Source organism: Mycteria americana, chromosome 1, assembly GCF_035582795.1.
Source record: "Mycteria americana isolate JAX WOST 10 ecotype Jacksonville Zoo and Gardens chromosome 1, USCA_MyAme_1.0, whole genome shotgun sequence".
NCBI lineage: Eukaryota > Metazoa > Chordata > Aves > Ciconiiformes > Ciconiidae > Mycteria > Mycteria americana.
The window spans coordinates 164,427,066-164,450,169 of NC_134365.1; the positions used below are offsets into that span (position 1 = coordinate 164,427,066).

General features: G+C 38.2%; 2 protein-coding genes across 4 annotated transcripts in view; one reads left to right on the top strand and one right to left on the bottom strand.

Moving 5' to 3' along the window:
- DNAJC3 (DnaJ heat shock protein family (Hsp40) member C3) overlaps positions 1 to 23,104 on the bottom strand; it is a 157,504-nt gene that overhangs the window by 12,952 nt on the left and 121,448 nt on the right. The window lies entirely within an intron of this gene.
- Positions 6,125 to 23,104, top strand: part of UGGT2 (UDP-glucose glycoprotein glucosyltransferase 2) — a 92,924-nt gene continuing 75,944 nt past the window's right edge. For 2 of the 3 annotated variants that reach the window (XM_075526547.1, XM_075526556.1), the window contains exons 1-6: positions 6,125 to 6,355; positions 7,794 to 7,876; positions 14,883 to 15,013; positions 16,138 to 16,250; positions 20,081 to 20,255; positions 22,235 to 22,331. In XM_075526547.1, coding sequence (XP_075382662.1) covers positions 6,207 to 6,355; positions 7,794 to 7,876; positions 14,883 to 15,013; positions 16,138 to 16,250; positions 20,081 to 20,255; positions 22,235 to 22,331 — 748 coding nt within the window. In that variant the 5' untranslated portion in view covers positions 6,125 to 6,206. Of the gene's footprint in view, positions 6,356 to 7,793; positions 7,877 to 12,733; positions 12,753 to 14,882; positions 15,014 to 16,137; positions 16,251 to 20,080; positions 20,256 to 22,234; positions 22,332 to 23,104 lie in introns of those variants that run through there. The other variant, XM_075526565.1, reaches the window with a different exon arrangement.

Genomic DNA, 23,104 nt, shown 5'->3' on the forward strand with positions numbered 1-23,104 from the left:
GAATAGCTTTAGATAACTTGTCCATAAGTATTCTTTTTCACATTTGGGAAGTGAGATGAAATGAGCCCTGACAGGCAAGAAACCTATCTACTGGTTTGCTACTAACATTACCAAAATGATAGACCGATGAGAAGAGACATAGCAAAATCTGAAAAGCAGCATTGGAATTTGTTCCACTGGAAACAAATCCATTGTATTCCACACAATAAAGCAGCATGACTTGTTCTGTTTCGCTTTAGCTACACAAACCTTTAATTAAAATAAACTACACTTAAAAGTCACAGAATAGTTTAGGTTGGAAGAGCGTGTTGGAGGTCATCTTGTTCTACTTATGCATAAATCAGGAGCAGCTTCAAAGTTACCTCAGGTTGCTCAGCGCTTTGTCAAGGGTCATAGCCGCATGAAAGACAGGGTGTAATCCTAAGTGTCACCACTCTCTGAAATTAGAGTCTGGAAATTAGAACAACATAACGCAGAGGTGAACATCCTTTTAAGAAATGCATATATTTTTCTTTCCTGCATTAGGGCTGCACTAGTAAGACATTCAGTAAGGAAGTGAGGGATACCTTTCCCAAAGACACAAGTTTTCTCCTGCCAGCTGCTCAGCCACACGCACCTTGCGAGCGAGCTGGTCCCGGCGCCCGGCTGCTCCATGCACAGCTGGCATGGGCCCGAATGCTGTGGCCCAAACGCTGCTCCATCCACAGCTGGGGACAGGGAGTTACTGCAGAAGAAGTTACCTCTTTAGGAGCATGTGCCTCCTCGCGTGGCAGTGGTTCCTCACTCCTGCCGAGTCTGTAATTCAGCCTGAGCCAGGACCTGCTACGTACAACACCCCTGCCTCCCAGCGTATGCCTTCACTGCAGGATGCTGGACACTGCGGTCTATACATAAAGCTGGACAGGTGAAAATACAATTGCAATTCTGACCCAGTTTAAAGAGGATAGAAGAGTCTCTTCAAAGAAAGACTGCACTTGGCTTTAAGTAGACAGTATGTCGTGATTCTGCAGTCCTCACTTCTGTCAAAGGTGACTTGGCTGAGTGCACATTCAGGGCTCACTGGCTAATTTTCCAACTTATGTTTTCTAAGGTATTCTGGAAGGGATTCAGAACTTGGCTCATCTGACTAAAAAGGAAAAATCACTGATATACTTCATTGTACAAGTATTTTATCTTTGTATTTTCCACCTTGCATGTAGCAATAGCACCTTTTGATTCATACATGATAGGCCTACAAGTCAAATCCTACTCCTCTGTTCTGGGAAATACTGTATTTTCTCAGTGAATGCACCTGCACCTTCACACTAAAGTCTTTTTTGATGCTGCTGTTGCACTATGTGGCCAGAATTGTCCTGAAGCACTTCATTGCACATATCAGCATATGAATTCAAGTAAAAATACCCAACATAGTAGTTTTTATTTATAAATATTTGATCTACTGAAGTTATACTCTCCCAAACATTTGCATATGACAAACCATGTCTAAAATACAAGTATGTGGCCATTATTTGAATCATTAACAATGGTGATTTAATAGCCTTATTGTACATCTTAGGCTAATTTTTGTATCACTGGTGTATCACCTGTGTTCCTTTCACCGAGTACGTAGACAGATTCACAAGTTACAATTTGGTAAAGAAGGAAAAACATTCTTTTTTTCAACACCTGAAAACATCACAGGGTTCTGTAAATAAGAGAATAATTATGAGAGCATGCCAGTTAACAACCGGGGTTGTTGGTTGTTAGTTGGCATGAGGAGTGCCAACTCATGTTACATGATGAGCTTGATCCACTAAGATTTAGCCTAGTCAGACTCAGAAAAACCTGCTATGTTAAAGATAAGCCCTATTTTTAGCCATTGGTACAGTTAGTTGCGCAGATTTGGCATGGTAGGAGCCAGTACAGTTCAGAAATCAATACAACCACACTGTCCTGTTGGCACAGGAGAGCAGTGGCATTGCTTATGAACTTGAGCCAGTGTATCCAAATGGAGCTGCAGTCCCCAGTACAGCCACATTTTACTGTCCTCCACTACACAGTGCAGACATGCCCAGAGATTCATAGGAAAGTTGTTGGTTTGGCCTGGGAAGTATATTCTTTACATTTCTGAGGTGGGTCATTTTACATAAGAAGCTGTAACTTCTATGTTTATTTTACAAAGCAAAATGTTGCTTCCGTTTCTTTTCTTTTTTAATAAAAGTTGGAAAGAGAAGCATACTGAAGACAGCCATTTACTGTCACTGCAGCTGCATGTGTAGGCATAGCAAAGCAGCATAAATTCTGATTGCCAGAAAGTTGCCACTGAGCAGCTTGTGAGCTGTTGAAACCAGGCTTATGTTAATTCTGCATTGTTTTTTCTTTCACTTGCTCGTCCCTGTAAATCAAAATGAAGAGCTAAGAGACTATAAAATATATTTTGCATTATTTATTACATAATGCCACTATAATGAGATATGCTAGTCAAATAGCCCAGGCTGGTCTTTATTTTCAATGGAATGGACAAAGAGCATCCTTAATCTCTTCAGGGAAACACCTCAAATGCCTGACATAAGAGTGACATTGACAGGTTCTGAAGAGATCAGCCTGCAATCTCACAGCAAGATAAAAGGATACCAGCAGTTACTGCTCAGAAGGCTGTCAATTAATAACCAGATAACAGGTATATCTTTTGACTAGTGTTTGACATTCACATTACCTCCAAGTTAGGGAGAAAGGGAGCCTTTCAGGTCAAAAATTGTTTTCAATCCATTCAAAAATAAACTTTTATTTTCAGCTAACTGAATACACTGATGAAGCTCAACTTATTTTCACTTATTGCTACTGTTTCTATTAAATAGACATAGCTCACTGTGACTTATACTATAAAACATTTGCATCTTACTGAGAAGTCTTCATTAATCACTTCCTCTATTCACACTGAAACAGCTATCAATCAATTCTTATTTGCACAGCTGTGATAGGAATAACTTTAAAATGTTGCTGTAATTGTTCTTCTGTTCTGCTGAAAAATGGTTTCAGAGAACTAAGGGGTTTTCTCACATATATATGGAATGTATGTACAAGAATGGCCAAGTGTTATTTGGAATACTTAATTACATAAAATTCTGTTATAGAAATGAAGATTAAGTCGCTTGCCATCTTCTAGGTTTGCACACTGCTTAAAAGACTAAAATCTGCCTTTGTCCAAATACAAAGAAATAGAGTTTTGAAAAGTGTGTATTGGCTCTTTGTGGCTAGAGTGTAGCTAAGGTACCAAAGCAAAGGGAAGATGGATGAATATGCAAAAGCTTTTATAAGGAAAGTAATGTATTTCTTTCTGAGGAGCAATCAGAACTGCATCTTAAGCAATGGATCAGGTTGCCCAGAGAGGTTGTGCAGGTGCCAGCCTTGGATTTTTTCAAGACTTGACTGGACCTCAGAGCTGACCCTGCTCTGAGCAGGAGGCTGGACTACAGACCTCCTGAGGTCCCTTCCAACCTCATTTAGCCTATCTATGATCCTAAATTTTAAGTACCTAATAAAACAGTAATCCTAAATGGGAGAGAGAGATGTCTTGGCAGTGAGATTCTTTCTGTCTCATGGAGATCTCTGAATGTAAGCAGAAAGGATAAAAACTGGACGAACTGTTTTCTGTGGTTCACCACAGATTAATTATCTGACCTTTGATTCAGAGCTACTACTTTATCTTGCCACTGAATTCAAAGCTAGTTGTATTTCCATAACCAGTGGCAACACTTTTATTTATCGTTTTGTATGGCAAATCATAAATTGTCACAGCTCAAGATGAAACAAGTGCAAGCTATTAAGAATGCACGTTTAAGTAACAATAGCAGCCTCTTCAATATCAGTATCAACCAAAATGTAATACAGCAACTTTATATAGAAAAGCAATTGATAGATTAGGGTAAGGTAGATGCATCCATCATTCCAAATACACAGTATCGCATGGAGTTATGAAAAATGCGTGGTAAATGTATATACATGGAGAACATGCTTAGTAAATCTCAGTTTTGTCTGAAGAAACAGCAAAAAGCAACTCACTAGTAACTCCTTTAACCATAAAAAGATTGTTGGGTTGGTTTGGGGTTTTTTTTTGGTAGATGCTCAATATAAAATATCTATAGCCTATTCTGTGCAGAACAAGTGTAGCGTGAGTTCTACCAAGTCCATCAAATGCATTCTGAACTTTGCTAGGGAGTGGTGGAAGTGTCTTTTATCACTTTGTCGCATGTGTTTTTACTTTCTATGGATGCAAGAGTTTGGCCACATACACAGGTTATTAGCATAGAAAACAAGATGCCCAAACTTACTTACCCATACACTACTCTGACCATGTCATCCATGTTAGCAGCAGCAGCTTCTGAACTGTCAATGTAAAAGAAAAAAGCTGCCAAGACAGTATATCACAGTCTTCCTCCATAAAAAAGACGCTGAATTTTGTTATTTCTGATGGCCTTACACATGAACCAATAGAAATACTCCTGTGCTGAAATTTAATTATTTCTATGGAGGTATATGAAGACTTTACTACCAGTCTTAAGTAAGGTTACGGAAATCAACTGATTTACATTGAAGTTGGCATCACTGATGTGTCACAGTGGTACTTGAAAATTATCTGAGGTCTTGTAACAGCACAAATTTGTGGAAATAAGTCCAAAAATGATCAAACACAAGGGCCCCACACTGACTTTACATATGAATGACCCTCAGGGATGTCTTTATCATACTTTTGCATTATAACAACCCAGCAGCATCTAAGTAGAGGCACTTTGTTTGGGCAGAGTTTCTGTACCATAGTTGGAGAACACCTGGCAAACAGATTTCTTTCGTTTGTACATATGATGTTATACTGGCCAGTCCTGAGTACTAACAAACCAAAGTATACAATCCATAGCCTGCTCCCTAGACTAAGGCCCTAACTGGCTCCTGCCATCCACACAGCAGCTTTAAACAGTCAGGAGGTGACTGTTAGCAGAGTAAATTAAGGTGCACGCAGCAGTGAAACGTTCCAGGTTTCAGCTTCAAGTTCCATATTTCATGAGTCATGTTTTCCTTGCAAACGGCGATACCCTCTGTTTTTAATAGAGCGGGAGGATTCTTCCTCCAGTAAACAAGCAGTCGGAGCTGCTCCATGTTCACATCCCACAATACCGCTTCAGAAGCACCTGCACCAGCTCTTCTAGCTTTGCTATACAGCTGGGGAAAAACTAAGGGAGAAAGTGAAGTTTTGTTGAGGAAGTGGAATTAACTAATGAGATTTCAAAAACAGATAAAAAATAAATTGGAGACCACAAGCCTGAAAATCTTAAGTTTGAAGATAGAGGCAGGGTTCAAACAACTCTATCTTAGTTTTTCCAGCAAAGCTCATGTCTATTAAGGAAAAAGTTATGTTGGTAGGAGACAGAACACATCTCAAAATAGAAATTGGTTTCAAAAACTGTCACTTTGAGGGGGGAAAATATCTAAGTAATTCCCTCTTCCTGTACCGAGTATATATGAATATGCACATATATAATAAGTGTGAGTACCTTCATACAGAATAAGTTCCTAGCTACTATTTTTAGCCGAACAACCATTTAGGACAAAGCGCAAGCAGAGGCAGTGGGAGGTTTGGGAGCATCAGGGAAGGCAGCTGCTGTCCTGGCTCCAGGATAACACGGCCCTGCCTCTCCTCAGCAGCGAGCAGCCGCTGCCGCCTGCAGCGCCCAACTAACGGAGCGCACCGCTCAGAGGTAACAGCAGAGCCCAACAAGGGAAACCTGAAGGTATCCCACGCAGCACCCACGCTTATAAAACAACCAACAAACTAAAAAAAATAACGGAAACGCCCCAACGTCAGCACAGGGACTCTCCACCCCCTCGCAGGCCTGGAACACCGACCCGCCTGAGGGAAAGCCGCTTCTGCGCTTGCGCGGAAGCGCGAGACCACCCCCTCAGCCCGCACCGAGCCGCCCGCGCTCCACCCCCAGCGCCGCGTGTCACCGCGGGAGCCTGGAGAGCCCCGCTATTTCTTTGGCGTCAGCCCCTGATTGGTCTCTGGGCTGGCCAATAGCCCAATAGCAAGGGCACAGCGCAGCCAGTGGGAGCAAGGCAGAAGCCGCGTGGGCGGGGCGGAGGTGCGCACGCCGAGGCCGAGGCTGAGGGGGCCGCGGGAGCCGTGCGGGGCAGCGGCTACTCTGAGCGTCCCTCACCACCCCTTCCTCCTCATGGCGGGCTGGCCGCTGCTGCCGGCCCTCCTCCTTGCCCTCCTGCGTGCCCAGCCGTGCCCCTGCGGCAGGGCTCCAGCCTCCTCCCAGGCCGTGACGGCCCGGCTGGCGGCGAAGTGGCCGGCGACCCCGCTGCTGCTGGAGGCGAGGTGCGTGCAGCCTCCTCCTCCCCCCCACTGCTGCCTTCCTCAGCTGCCGCGCGGGGCCGTTGGGCCGGGGAAGGGGAGGAGCGGCGATTGCTCCCCTGGCTGTCTCCTGGGGGGCGGGGGCGCCTCGCTGCGGGGGCAGGAGGAGGGAGGAGGGGCCCCTTCCTTCTCCGCTGCGCGGGCTGAGAGGGAAGGTGGGCTGTCAGGCAGGGATGGTTGCGTTTCTCTCCTTTCTTCCTCTGTCAGAGGGTGTCTTAAAGTACGCCTTTGGTATAAGGCTTAACTGCTTGCTCCCTTTGTAAAATGTTGCGGATGGTGCTGACAGGCTTTCCCACGTTTTAACTGTGCTATTTAAATGGCTTTGTATTTCACCTGCTCAGATGTTTTGCAGGTTAGGTTGAGGAGATGCAGTAGGGCAATCTACACAATCCCTGCCTTCCACTGAGTAACAGTATCTCTTTATCTCACCCCAATTAGTTTACTTTCACTCATGAATGAAGTAATTATGTATAAAAGTATTGGTGAAGATGTGAAGCTGTAGCAGTAAAACATGTCTTTTTTAAAAAACATATTGTTAACTTGTAATCATAATTTCAAAATAGGAAGTGAGAATGTGTTCCAGGATTACATGTTTGTGGCTCCCTTGCCAGTTTGGTTTAAAATCTGGGGGTTTTGTTTTGTTTTTAAACATATTTGCTGCTGTTTGGAGAACTCCCATGAAAGGGAGAATTGCAAGCTTCTGTAATCAAAGGAGTGGCAAACTTCCAAAGTAACGCTTAGAAAACAATACACTCATGCTAGCAAGTAGATCTTTTTGGCAGACAGAAGGGGTGTGGGGGGGGAGCAACTGATGTTCCTTTAAGAAAAAACACAAAACTAAAAAGTGTTACCAGTAAATGGAAGAATGGTATTTGGAATAAAGCAAACCTTACCTTTTATGCTTTGTAAGGATTAACCTATCTTTGAAAGTGTTTCAGAGATTGGGGATGTCCCCTGCATAGCAAAGTAGACATTGTCATCGATAAAAGCTTGTAATTTAATTAAAAACTATAACCTGACAGAGTGTGTGTTCTTATTTGTATATTTAGCCACTATTAAATAAAGTTTGTGTGCTGAATTGATTTTATTTATAACTGTATGTTGGAATACCTGTGGAAAAATAAAGTGAAAAATTGTGTTTATTTCTGTATCAGAGAATAGTTTGCTTGCTTTACAGCTCTGATTGTAGAGTTCAGATTGGTAGTATTTTGTTCAAATTTCTTTTAACCAGAATATATACCACTGTTCAGTGTTTTATGCTACAGAGATGTTAGATGGTCATTGAATACGTAACACGTGATTGTTGCTGGATGTTTGTTATTTTAAACAACTGAAGATTTTTATTGTGGTACATCTTTGGACAAAGTCAACCTATGGACAATTCATTTTTATTTTTAAACAGTGAATTTATTGCAGAAGATGGTAATGAGAAGTTTTGGCAGTTCTTGGAAACTGTGCGAGAATTAACAGTTTATAAGCAAAGAGGTAAGTTAAACAGCATGCTAGTTTGAATATATTCTTTTGCACTGTATTTAACTTTTAAACATCAAGCTAACACATTAACTAGTTCCAGTCAGGTAAAGCCTAACTCTTCCACTATTGCTTACTAGGTAGTTTTCTTTCAGAAAGTTGTAGTATCTCTTCCCCTGGGAGCTCTACCTGTAGAAGAGTTCTAAAAGCAAGGAAGACGATGTAGACTGAACTGCTGTTACAATATGGAACAGAAGTGTAAAGATTAAAGATACCTGCCTTCTTACATGACTCAGCAAGAGCTTATAGGATATTCAGACTTCATGTTTTGTGTAAGATGGATGTTTGTAGGGGAGAGAGTCCCACAAATAACTAAAATGAGAATGCTAGGTAAAGGAAAAAATGAAAAGAATGACCAAAAAAAGTTTAATACTTGTAGATGGCATAGAGACTGTTTTCTAGCACCAATAGTGGTGTTTTAGAATAAATGTTTATCGCTCTCAAAATAGGATTAAAAAAACCTTGCATAGTTAGAAGAATAGTAAGTTGTTAGAAGTCTGGAGAGAAGAACAAAGCATGAAATCCAGCAAACGAAGCATACAAGTGAGTCACCCCAGAAGATACCTTGGAGAGTAGTTTACTAGAAATGACCATAGTAATAGAAAATTTGGAAACATACCAGGCTTTACAACAGGTTGGTCAATATTAGACTTACTTGGTTGGTCAAGAGATGAACAAGGTGAGAAAAGCTTCAAAACAAGGTCATGCTGTTTCATTTTGCGCTTTACTTCAGAATAGTACAGCTCTTTAGGCAGGAGTGTGAGGACCTAACAATACCACTAGAAGAGACTTCAGGTAAATTGAATGTTACATTAGTAGTCAAAAGCTAACAAAATGTAGAAAGATCATGCAGGAAATGGTAGTGAGATGATAGAAGTGAATCCTTGTTACATGAAAAATGCTGTGTATGGGAGGGAGAACAAGAAAGACATGGACATACTGGAGCAAGTCTAGGAGCAGATCACAACAGTGGCTGGGGAACTGGAGCAGATTTCTGAGGAAAGGCTGAGAGAACTGGGTTTTATTCAACCTGAAGAAGAGAAGGGTAAGGAGAGATGTCGTATCCTCAACTTCCTAATGGAAAGGTATAGAGAAGATGGAGCCAGACCCTTCATGAGGTACACAGTAATATGAAAAAAAGCAATGGGCACAAGTTGAAACATGGAAATTTTGGTTAGATACTAGGGAAATGTTTCTGCCATGGGGTTAGGTAAACACTGGAACAGGCTGCCCTGGGAGGCTGTGGAATCTCTGTTCTTGCAGATGCTCAAAACTGTGCTGCACGAGGCCCTGAGCAGCCTAATCTAGCATTGAAATCAGACCTCTGAGTAAAAGTTTAGATGAGATGACCTCCAGAAGTCACTTTTTACTTGAATTATTCTTTTTTCTTTTGAGTGGTTTAGATGCGGTTGATATTGCCTTGAGACGAGACTGATGTATTAGATGGTGTGTCAGGGTTTTTGATCAGCCATCTCTTGTCTGCTTGGTTGGACCAGCTTTCTGAGGAATTTGAAGCTTTAGTGACATTTATTATTAGTGACACAGATGTCTGTTAAAATTAGCCATTAGCTACATACTTTACCTACTTCACCTGGATAAACTCTGTGTGATTGAGAATAAATAAATTACCAGTAGGATGATCTGCATGGCCTATCTTGCCAATGAAGTATTAGATGCTGGTAGTGGGGAACCTTGAGAATGTACTAAAATAGTACTTTAATTAAGCATATTAAGCAATTGATGTGTCTCTTTATCATTATGGCCAATGAACTCCTATGTTTATAATGCAGGAGAATTTGAAGTTCTGGCACCAAGTGGTTTTCCTAAAAGTCAGTTCATAGTTGGGGTACTATTACAGAGGCAAACCAATGCTCTTTATGAACAGGATGAGAAGGAAAGATTCACTTTTAAAGGAAAAGAAAGTGGTTATTTAATGACAAAATCACATCGATGTTGATTCTTCCAACTTAAGAGCATCTTACTGAAGTCAACATACTAAGTATGAAATAGAAATATTATGAGCATCATATGTATCCAGCAATAGTTAAGCCACTTTCAGTAGGGAAGTCTGCATTAGACATCTACAATAAAATGGTCAGCTAGAGTGAAGAATACCAATACGGAAATACTGGAGTGGCACAGTTACTGAGGGGTGTGTAATAGTATACCTCTGAGAAGAAGCTAGTTCTCTGGATGGTGTGGAATGGGTTCCATCTTAGCTGTTGTATGTCAAGACACATTGACGTAGAGGGATGTTCATAGTGCATTAAGGTTGAAGTAACAATAACTACCTGCGCAAATTAAAGGATCTGGCTGAAAAAGGATTGGTTGGAGTGATTGACTTTTCAGTTCTGTTCTGGATGATATCAACAGTAGATAGGATGGATAACTGGGAAATAAAAGCGTTGTTTTTAAATAGAAACATTTTCAAAGAAGGTAAAAAATTACTAGATTTGAAGCTGAAAAACTGGGCTTATAGGAGAATTGGATGATAGATTTGTATCCCAACCTACCGTTGAGTATTTCAGAAGAGTCATGAAGTATTAAAGATAAAAAGCAATTTAAAAAAATCAAGTATAGTGTTGGGGTTTTTTTTGCCTTTAAATGGTCCCTTGGATGATTTCCAATCTGTTGCTTATCAGTTCTCAAAACTTGTTATTTTAAATTTAGAATAATCAAATCAACGTCTGTAGTTGCTCATTTAAAATATTCAGCCTTAGCAAATTAGGCCTAGTAATGGTCTGTTTAGCTATGATATATGTAGCAATTTATTTAATGGATTTGGTCGGAACAGCGTACGTGTAATTTAGTAAAGCATTTAGTCTGGTGATGTATTTGGTTGTTTTAACATTTTCTTTAATATGAACTCAAATCAACTTGGGCATCACTGAGATTATACACTATGAAAAACATCAAAAAGTTAATGATGGGATACACTCTATTAAATTAGAGTGAGGTCTTCAGGTAGCATGGACAACATTGTATATGTCTACTTAATATGCAACAACTTGCCGCCAGGCTTGCAGAAGATTTGGAAATGCAGATGATGCTGTTTTGGACTGCATGTATGTTATAAAGAAATCAATGCTATTTTGGGCTGCATGTATGTTATAAAGAAATCAAAGCTGCAAAGATTTTGTATTTAAAAACAGCACGGTTACAAAATACTGAAGACTGCGTTTTAAACTTGCTGCTGCTTTTATATCTCAAAAGGTTAATTTAGGAACACAGAGTGAAGGTAAGTAGCTAGTTCCCTGCCGACTAATTATAATTTGAGTGTTTACTGTCTTCCCAAGTTGTTCAGTTTATATATTGAATTTTCAGCAGCCTCTTAAATATATATTTAAAAAAAACCTAACTCACACAATCATATTAGTAGGGAAACTTTCCTCTGAAAAACATATAACAGTATGTTACATATAAAGAACAGTCATGCAAATTATTTTTTCAATCTAGAAGACTACACGTTATTCACAACTAAATTAGGTAAGTATTTTTTACGTACGTATCAACCTTAAAGATTCAAGAGGAATCAGTTTCACAAGCATGGCACTTCTATAGTAATCATGCAATAAAATAAAGTATTCCCTCTCTACCGGCATCTTGCTTGAATGCCATAGGGATTTGACTGGCCAGTGATTGCTTGAACTGCTGTTACCTGGGATCTCTAATTCCCTAGCTGATCTATAGATACAGATACACACATCTATGTGGTTGGAACAATCCCCATACTCCCATCCTTCAAAATAATGATCCCAGCACGCTGTGCTCTTCTGACTAATTATGTCCCTTATGTTTACTCTCCCTGCCTCCTGTGCCTCAGTACTTTGAATTCTCCTGTGGGCCACCAGCATATATTCAGATTCATTTTGTGCTGCATGTGCATGGGATCTGAGGAGCTGTGATACAGACCTTTACTTTCCTTTTGTGACTGTCCTGGTCGTCTCCCTTTAATTATTTTTAATCTACCTATGATGTGAGATACTGCTGTAGATTGTGGATAGTAAATGTCGATGTTTGAATATGAGTCTGCTTAGCTAGCTGTTCAGTTCTTGTTGTAGTCAATCTAATCAATTTGGCTACAGGAGTTGAGAGAGCTATTCAGCTGACAAATTTAGGCATCTTCAGAGTGCACTAAATAGCTTTTCAGGTTTTGTTGGCTGCTAGGCTATATCTCTTGGATAGAATGGGAGTTTACAGATATGTAGCTCATACACATGTGTTCAAATGTCTGAAATCTGGAGCTGTATCCTATTAATGTCTCATTTATTTATTTTTAAATCAACTTTGTTAATGAATTTAATGGTAATATGCTATCATGCAGCATTTTATGACCAGAAACATCTGTTTCTCCATGGTTCCCTGTAACATCCTAGGAAATTTATTATGACTTTTACTCTTTGGTATAAAGTGCAGTGTTAAAATGTGCCTGGAGGGCAAGTAGTTATCAAGTTTCAGGGAGCAAATACTATGTGAAAATAATTTGCAAAACTGAAACCATAGTTCTGTATGTAATAAACTTTAAAAAATGTTTTTGTATTAAGTGGATCATATAGCATTTATGTGGATTAATTTATCTTGCTGAAGTTTAAAGTACAGTTGTAGTCTGAACGAAGCCAGCAGTGTTAATATAAGTTGAAGTAGTAGGAGTGGATGCATGATTTGATAAATGTAACCTTGTCAATATGTTATCCAATCATTTTTGAAGGCACATGACAAATTATCTTTTTTTTTTTCCCTTTACTCATTAAAATCATCATTGTCTTAATGGTCTTCCAGAGCAAAAATGTCAGCTGTTTCATATACAGCAGTGAAAGCACAGCTGGAATTTGTAAGCCAAATAATTTAAAGTCTTGTGGTAAAAATAATTTATCGAGGCAGTATCTTTAGAATTGTATATTTAATAACTCTTCATCATGTTCAATAGGATGTTATTTGGGGCTGAATGGAAAGGCAGAAATTTCAGATTGAATTCTTATTTTTGTGGAGATAATTTGAAAGTATAGTTATTGGAAAGATGTTTCAATCTGGAAGCATTTGCCACTTCCAAATTTTTTACATTCACTGCTTGGAATGTGTGAAGTCAAATTTATCTCATTTGAGTTCCGCCAGGGCTGTGTGTAGGTTTAGAAAACATAGAAGAGATGGGTTTTTGTCTATTGAATTTAATGTTAGATGATAGTAATGATCATACACGATTTATGGGAAGGCAGCTTTCTGGAAATGCAGATCATACCCTTTTGTAATCTTAGATTTTTTTTTTTTTCCCCTAGTGAATTACAGCAAACTCAGCCTTCTAAATAATGAGTTTTAAGAAGGAGGAAAAGGCAGAAAGGAGATCCTAGAGGCTTTAAGAACAAAAGAAGGTTAGGGGTTGTAAAGAGGAAAGTGAGAGGATAGGGAGTGCTTGGTTACGAAAATTGTATACAGAACTGCTGGGAGCAGTTAATGGATATTTCCAAAACTATGGCCTACAGGGCTCTTTTATGTGGTCTAATGTTTTGCTGGAACCCAGGCCATGGTGAGGGAATGGCATTTTGGTTGCTGCACTCATCATTTGGTATGAGTACTTCTGAGATCTACTGCAGCTGAGGCAGGTAAAATCTAGCAGGTTAAATCACATGAGATGATTTTCACACCGTGTAAAAATTTGGTGCCACTTTGGACCCCTAAAGGGGTTTCCCACTGGGACGATCATTCCACTTTCACAGGAAGAGCACCTTTTAAAATAAGGTGTTGACCTAAGAACACAGATAAATTCAAGATGGACAGCTAGGATGGTTCCTCCCCGCAACAGACTTTCCCTTTGCTGCAAAATTTCACCTTTATAGGAGAATATTTGAATTACATGTGAAAAAGAACTTGAATCACTGCAGTTTCCAGGTAGTATCTATCAATGTAAGTAAAATACATGCTGACTACATAGATTATTTTTTGAGGGGGGCCATAAATTCGCAATTCTGGACTGCTTCATGCATGTTTCAGCTATTCCTTCTGCAGAAGAGCAACCTCTGGAACAGGGATGGTGCACAATGCTTGGTATGGTCACAGCTTTGGTTCTCTGACTCTAACTTGTTTGTGTTCAAGAATATCATATAGTGCAATGTATACGGCCTGATTTAAAATTTTGGTAAGCATTATTCCTTAAACAAATATAGGTCTTTTTCACACTTGATAAAACAATATTACAACCTCTTTCTAATTAGGCTTCTTTGCCTCACAGTCCAAGGACAGCATGAGAATATTCACTTGAATATGCCTCTAGAAGAAGAAATGAAGGTTAATTATTTCCAACCAATGTTTTTTATTATCACTTCTGTCATTCCCAGACACCATCTACCTTCCTTCTTACTTGGAGTCCTAATTTTGGCCTTGAGAAGGCGAGATCTGCAGGGAGGGGGGCAGCCACTTCACATGTTGCATCCATTCTCATACTCTTCTTCCTTAAAGATACATGATAAACAAATAGGATATGTGAGAGTGGCCCAAAGAATGTCACCTTTAGAAGATTTTTATTTATGTAAGTTGCATGATTGGAGTGTTCCAAGACTACACGTGAGGAAATAATTTGTAAAATAATGCTGGTTGAAAGTAAGTAACGTTCAAAATTTGCGTTAAAAGGCTAGCATAAGCTTGACAAATAGAAATAAATGATTAAGCTCTATTCAAGACTTTCTGTATGGGTCTGCAGAGAGGCATTATTGTCTTGAGTGGATTTTCATATTGCTGAAAATGATTTAGAAGTTAACTAGTGCTATTGCACTCACTTGTGTTGTATTTATGTTGCATTAACCCTTTGGAATTGGTAGTAAAGGAAACAATTATCAGCGGATAACATTCAAGACTTTTGAACTGCCAAGCAGCGCTAACATAATATTTGCCTATTATGTAGCACAGGTAGATACGCCACATCATTTATGGCTAAATACTAAAAGTTTGTCTTTTCTTTTTTCTTCAACAGATTCAGAGTATTCCTATTACAATTTAATCTTGAAGAAAGCAGGACAATTTTTATCCAATTTGCAAATCAATCTATTGAAGTTTGCACTTTCCATACGGGCATATTCTCCAACTGTTCAGATGTTTCAGCAGGTGACTATATTATGTGATATATTTGGTAAATGATTTTATGTGGTATTTTGGCTGCAGAGTAAAGAATGTTCATTATTACAGTTCAGTAAAATATATGCTGACATTATTTGGAGTCAAACATGATCCATTTATAAAGGTGATGCTTTATAAGCTGGTTATATTGACAGGGACAAATATTCATGTTTAATTGTATGGACAGCATTATTTTCAGGAATTGTTCATTTTTAAAACTCAGGTTGTGGGGTATTTTGCATTACTTCAAATAATCCTATGGCAATTCAGACATTCCCAAAGTAGGAAAGTTCCTGCGGCTTCAAGTCATTTCTATTTGTTATTTAGTGGACTTCTCATCTCTCTCTTTATTTTAGTATTTGAACAGTTGAAAGATAGAATAGTCAGATACCTGCTTAGTTAATGAAAAAGTGGGAGGACATAAATTCACTGTGCCTCTAGCCTAAAACTCCTCCTCCTCCTTTTAGCAGTGCCACCTTCAAGATGAAGTGAGAAATCCACGTTTCTGAAAAGTAATAAAGTGTAATAAAGTTAGGGTTTTTTTGCAAGTGTTCTCTGGATGAATATCATCATCTCAGACTCATATCTTTTAATTTTTATCTTTCAGCTTGTGAATCCAGAGTCATTGACGTGCAGTCATGTGATTCCCACTTTACATGGGAATAGCTGAATAGAGTTAAAACAAACAAAAAAAAAGCTGGGGGAGTGGTAAGGAGAGAGAACCAAAAATTGACATTAATTGTTTGGGATTTATTGGTTAGCAGTCAAATCTTTGTACATTAACATGATTGCTGATAGCGACTAAAATTAAAAATATCTCAGAGTACAGGCTGTGATTTCAGGTTGTGGAGGAGGTTTCTCATCCCTATCCTTTACAGAACATAAATGGACTTGCATTTTCTGGAGTATGACTGCATTTGATAGACTACATCTCACAGGTCTTAATCTTCTAATATTTTCCATTACTTTTTTCACATGTACCCAATTTTGAATGGGCTTAATTAGAAACACAACTCAATGGCAGCTGTTGAGTTATTTTAATCAAAGGGATGTGAGTTTAAGTTGAAGTGCAATCAAAGCATTCTGGTTGAGTATAATTGTTGAAATATTAGATTGCAGCTGATGAACCTCCACCAGAAGGCTGCAGTGCATTTGTGGTTATCCATGAGAAGCACACCTGTAAGACTAATGAAATAAAAAAGCTGCTGAAGAAGGCTACTAAGAGGTAAATGTAATGATCTGTTTTTAAGAGGAAAAATAGATTACTAAAGAGGAAAAGGTATTATTGCATATATACTTGTAGTATTATGAAATGTTATGTTCTGCTTACTTGATAATGCCAAGCCCATAAATCCCTGTTTACTGGATATTTAACGACGTACCCATTTAAAGTAAACATTATTTCAAAAGAGTACTTTTGGTTTTGAAATATTTTAAACACTTACTGTTATGAGAATCCGTCAATTATGAATCAAAGTAGGATTTTAAAATAAATTCATAGAGCTTTGCTCCTCTAACCACATGGATAATTTTGTATTTCTTCCCTTCTTTTTGGTATGGGATAGTCAAGTTTAAGCTACAGTGTACTTTCTATACAAGCTTACTATTTAATGCATCTGACACAGTACTTCTGCTGACAGACCTTTCTATGTAGTCAGTGCCACTGCATTTGAGGTTTTCTGCATTGTAAGGGCTTGCCACAGGAGTGGAAGAGGAGTCTACCTCAGCTGGCATAACCTTTCCTTACCTTGTGCTAGATTTTGTACCTATCAAGCCTTTCTGTAGGCTTTGTCCTGTGGAAACTAGCATCAGTCCAGAATGAATTTAGGTTGTGAAGTAAAATAATGTAGAATCTATCAAGATAACAAATAATAACAAAATAATGAAAGCAAAATGTTTAATCTGTATAAAAAAAGAATTCATTTGTATTTTTTCAAGGCCTCTATGTAGCATTTTTTTGCCTGCTTTTTTTCTTGCAATGGTCAAGGTCACCGTAATATACATTAGTGTCCATACCCTCAACCACTTTGTGAAGATAAGTAGAGCTGAAAGATGGTTTAGTAGGGCATACTTCTTGGATTTTGCTTTCTATCAAACATAAATTGGAAAAAAAACCCCTGAAAACCTATAAATCTGTCTCTTTGGGGGTGGTTGCTTCTGAAAACAATTTTGTGTTCTACATGTGTGATTTGATGGTATTTTCTAAGTCCATCGATACAATTACAACCTACTAAATCATTGTCTTTTACTTATTCAATAGCCAAGGTTTTTGCAGAAACACTTCACTGTCTAGTTTGCAATGTCCCATTTTCAACTATTACATTCTGCCTAACAAATGTCTCTTACTTTCTTATATAAATTATTTGTACTATGTTTTGGCTTTTAAAATTATGTTGAATTCTTCTGGTCATATATGAAAGCTCTGGGTAGCAGATGTTTTTCACTTGTGCTGGAGATGTTTAGCCTAGGTGATATAGATAGGACTGTGCTCCTGTTCTGCCTTTTCTATGTGGTGACAAATGATATATGGGACAGTGTGCCATCTCACTGTTGGTTCCTCTAAACCAGCCATTCTTTTTCTCTGTGGCTTTTATGAAAAGAGATTTTTGGTTTTTTGATTCCTTTTTTATTTCAAACTATTTTCCTTTGTATTTAATTTTCTTTTTCTGTCTTCTGTCTGTCATGACTCTTCCACTTAAGCCAGGCCAACTTAAGCTAGGCTTTCAGTTGTGTCCTAAAGTTCCCCATATTGGATGAGGACACTAGAAATGTTCTATTTTTAGGGATGATAGTTTCAGATCTCACTGGAAGAGAAAGAAGAGGCTTCAGCATTATTTTGTGCAGATCCATCAGCTCAACCTGAGATCCAGGAAGTCTCAGGCACTTTGGACTCAGGAGAGCCCAAATAGTCTGCATGTCAAGATCAAGGTTTTGCTTCTTCCAGTCCTTTATGCAGCGGCTACTGTGATTTGGTCTGTTGCACTTTCAGCCACGTTGAAACTGACTGTATGGCTCTAATTGAAAGTATTTTGTGTGGAGATGCAATAGGCTGCTCAAGGGCTCTGGATGTTTCAAAGGAAGATCTTCAGTGATTAAATGGTTGGGATTGCTTATCTTGCTAACTGTCCAAAACACAACACTAAGATTTCTGGGCCTGTTGCTGCCAAGAGCAGAAGCATTGATGGGAGTCACATTTTGCTCAAAACAATCAGTGCCTTAGCAGGTTTGTCAATATGCATGTCTGCTGTCTTCTGTCCATCATATTCCTTCTGCGTCCCATCTTGGCAACTATTTAGGCAAGCATATAGTTGCCTGGACTACCCTAGTAACTGGTTAGCGAGTGCTGAACTCCACATCCATGTATTTTTATCTTTTTTTGTCTGCCCAATTGCTGTTCGTTCCCTTTCAGGCAGCCTTCTCATGAGAATCTCTTATATCAGGAAATAAATTAGCCTTCAGCTCTAAGAGCAAGAGAATCAATTACTTCTCACTACTATTCAGTGTTGAAGAGAAACAGAGGACAGAGGCTTATCTTGGATTTACAAGGGCTGAACACTTTAATTCTCCAGTCCAAGATCATTATGGTAGCCCTATGCAGTGTTATTTCACTGCAGCACTTAATTTTTTAGTGAAGCTTGGTCATTATAGTATAAAATGCTTCCTTTGAGACTGTCAGCATTCAAGAAAGTCATGACAGCACTTGGTACCCACCTTTTGAGAACAGGAGTCATTCTTCTGCTATACCTAGGTGACTAGTTAAGAAAAGAGAAGATCCCTTGATTTAGGTTTTCAGCTCTCTATAAATGTGGCAGTTCTTGTCTCTCTGGATATGAGAAGGAAGTTGCACAAGTCACATCCCATATGTATGCTTTCATCGGGGCAAATCTGGATCTGTTCTTGAACAGAGCTTACTCATTCAAGAGTTGTTTCAGACTCCCTGATGACACCTACTTTGTCTGCCTTGTCCTGTGATGAGAGTGGGAAAGCTTGCTGCTTTTACCTCTGTCTTACAAATGTGGTCTTTGATTGCATACCTACCAAGCTTACATAGGGTGTTGATGTTAAGGCCCTGAGTAACCTGATACAAATTGGCCCTGCTTTGAGGGAGGAATTGGAGCAAATGACCTCCAAAGCTCCTTTGCAATATAAATTATTCCATGATTTTTATATTGAAGATATTCCTAAGCTTTGCATCATGGGAACTGTGGCATGTGGAGTTCTGCTCACACCTTTCCAGTATAACTTTTCAATGAGCATCTAGTATGCGCATTTCTGCACTGTGTGTTGGATTAGACTTTCTCAACTTGCCTTGGAAAGGTTTGGAGGGAGTTTACTGGTCTTTCAAGTGTGACTATGCAAAGGCAACTTTGAAAAAGAAGGGTACTCATCAATAATTAGCACCTTGAGTATATTACTCAATCATATCCTCTGCTACTTTTCCATCTTTCCCAGGTTTTATTCAAAAGATGTTTGCAGTCATCTAAGAAATCATTGCAGGTATAGAAAGCGTAACTTTTCTACAGTCATGGCTTTCAATGAGGAGGGTAGGTAGGCAGTCGAATTTTGCAAAATTAGCTAAATTAACAGAGCTTGATGGTGTTAAAGCATAACCCCAGTTAGTTTCCATGTGTGTTAGCAGCTTTCTCAAACTTCACTGAATATCCCTCTGCTGCTCTGTTACTCACTGATTGCTCTGTACATCTCTAATAGATGTAATGAATCATTTAAATTAAAAGGTTCAAGCTGTAACTGATTGTTGCACAAGATCTCAGTGCTATGCTTTTCATTTGCTCTTTGTGTTGTCATTTGATAAAATATATTAGAATTATTTATAGTTGATGCTGATTTTTCACTGTCTTAGAACACCAAATTTTCAAATTAAACTCTTAAGTTCGTTTGTGAGCAATCATGATTACTTTGTGATGATTTCAACATGGCTTCTATACTTTTAGCATATAAGCCCTTACTAGTTTTTTCAATTATGATGTAGAAAAGCTACCACTTTTAATTTTTTTCTGAATATATAATATCACAATTATTTGTTTTTAAAACCAGACCCAGGCCATATCTTTTTAAGGGAGATCATAAATTCCCAACTCTCAAAGAGGATGGCCCAGTGGTTGTTCTTTATGCAGAAATGGGTACGAAAGACTTTGTCAAATTCCACAAGATTTTATCTGAGAAGGCGCAAAAGGAGGAAATTGTTTATGTTCTCCGGCATTATGTTCAGGTATGCGATTCAAATTAACATTAATTCCGTAAACTGTTAGTGTTCTGTCTTTATTTTTCTTGCTTTTTGACAAAACACATTTTCTACATTTATTTTTGCATTTACCTAAATCATGTCCAATACATATTATAATTTTAAAACTTTCTAGATTAAATGATTCACCTAACACAAACTTTGAGGCTGGGAAAGCATGATAATATTATCTAATCCTGCATGCAAATATTGTTTGCATCACTGATTGATCTTGAAATATCTCTTTTTTTGGTTATATGTCTGGTTTTTGTACGTTGTATGAAGATCTTGGGTGAATCTTGGTGCAGCAGACTGAACATATTCATAACAAGAATTAGAAAAACGGGAGCTAGAATAGAAAATTGATCACTTATTTTATATATTCTCAGTATAATCTCATATGTTGGTTGCAGTACAGCAGCATGGGCTATCAGAATCAACATCACTGGTCAGTTTTTCAGCGTTTGCATTCCACGGTGTCAGTATTTTAAACATAAAGTTTCTGAATGCTTTTCTTAACTTACTCTCCCCCCTGAAGAAACAACACAAGACAAATATGAGTACATGGAACTTTATTGTCCCCAATTTTGGTTATTGGAAGCTTTTTGTAAAATATATTCAAAGTACAGCTCTTAAATAGTGCAGCTATTACAATAATAATCTGATGGAGTGAGAGGTTGCTGTGATTTATGTAGACCAGGCATTTCAGGGAGATGAGATCCATAGTTTGCAGATGATGTTGAGTTGTTTGCTCACAGTAATGAAATAGCGAATTTGAAGAAACCAGTCTTAAATTCTAAGTTGTTTAGGGGTATAGTTTTAGTGAACTTTCTGCTCTTCTTTTATGCACATTTTCCCCCCAATTAAATACCTACAGTCTTTTTGCTCTGGCATGCACCATGGTCCCCCCAAATGCCTGTTGTCTTCCTCCCTGTACTTCCTCTCTCTTCAGACTGCTCCTTTTCCTCCTTCCTCACAACATCCATTTTTATTCTTTGGTTCCCACTGAGGCAGATTCTCCATCCTTCTTTGCATTAAATGCCAGAAGAGGGAGCATTGAGAGCTTCTGCTCTGACTCTCATCGAGAGTCTTTCTGCTGTCATTTTTTTTGCCAGCATCACTGAGGCTGCTTAGAGAGTGCAGTGCTCTCTGCATTGAGATTTGCTTAGAGGACCAACAGATAACACCCCCAGCCCTGCTGGGTTTTCATTTGTGGGCTGGAGGATTCTCAGTACAGAATGATTCTTAGGAATTGTAAGCTAAAGCTGAAAGACTTTCAGGAATTGCTGCTGTGCATGTGCAAATTGCATTTTGGAAAGGGGATTTTCATACAGTTGGGACAAATGAGGGCACATTTTCAGAAATAAGTATGCTCTGAGTAATTACACTATTGAATGTCAAATTTAGTTAGAAATACCTGTTGTTCTTAATAAGTGGCAACCTGTTTTTAGCAGTGATACCTTAATATATTTTTGTAATCCTCCTTGGAGACAGTGATTAACTCTTTCATCAAAACTCCTTGAAAGAATCAGCCTGATGCAGAAATAGAGAATTTCCTCCTAACATGCTGAAGTCTGGCAAAATTACAAAGAAATTACCATCAGTTTAAAATGTGAATTGTAAGGCATCAATAATTGTATAGGGTGCTACCAGGTCTGCCTGTTCTAGTCCTAATATTATGTGAAGGGACTACAATTTTGACACAGCCTTTCTGTGGTCTGCAGGAGATAACAGAAGTCCTTACTTTCTGTTAAACACCTTCTCAATGGACTGTCAATATGCCTTACAAGACTCTTATAATTTCTTTGGGGTAGTATTTTGTACTTTGAATCATAAATTAAAATATGAATTTAAGTTATGACTGTCATAACATTTTAAAGTTACAGTATAAGATAACGTTAATAGCCTATAAATACAGTTTTTTAAGTTATATTTTTTGTTCTGTTAAAATAATATCATTCAAACAGAAACCAAGTCCCAGAAAAATGTTTTTATCTGGATATGGTGTAGAACTTGCAATAAAGAGCACAGAATATAAAGCAGTAGACGACACACAGGTTAAAGGTATGTGGGTTTTTTAATTTATTTACGATATCTTATTGGATATACTATTGAAATATGTTATAATCTTCAGTTACAAAGTCAGTAATGTTTTCAAGGTTATACTTAATTTCTTTTTATAGAAGGAAGTCTCAGGCATTAGGAACTAAGACATCAAAATATATGCGAGCATTTGTAAATAGCTGTGCTTAGGATATAGTTCATTACCTAACCTCTAATTGTTGTTTTCTGTGGCTTTTCAAAACATAACCCATTTTTCTTCCTTTCAATAAGTATAAGATTGTTTAACCCTTGTTCTTCAATTACTTTATGTTTGTTGGCATCTCTAATATGCTAATAACTACTGTATCTCCACATTAGTGTTTCAGGGGTGAGTTTTTTTTTTCTGAATTTATGTGGAAATACTTTCACAATCTTCTGTAGGAAAGATGTGCTGTATCATAGAATTTGGTACCAGTGTATGTTACTATGTGTTGAAATGAGACATTTACCACGGAAAGTGGTAGCTATAGCATTCTGACACAGAGAAATTACTTTGCGTGGACATTTACAAGATATAAAGAAAGTTAGTTAACTCTCTTTGGTAGGACTAAGTTTTAATAGTCTTTAAGTCACGTCAAAAATAGTTTAATTTTTTTAAGGGAAAGAAATTTCTCTCTGACTTATGTCAAATGCTAGCTGGAGATTCAAGCGCTTTAAAGTCATCATGCTTTTCAAGCATAAATTTGGTAGTAGTTGGCTGATAAGAGTTATACCTTACTACTTAATCAAACTGA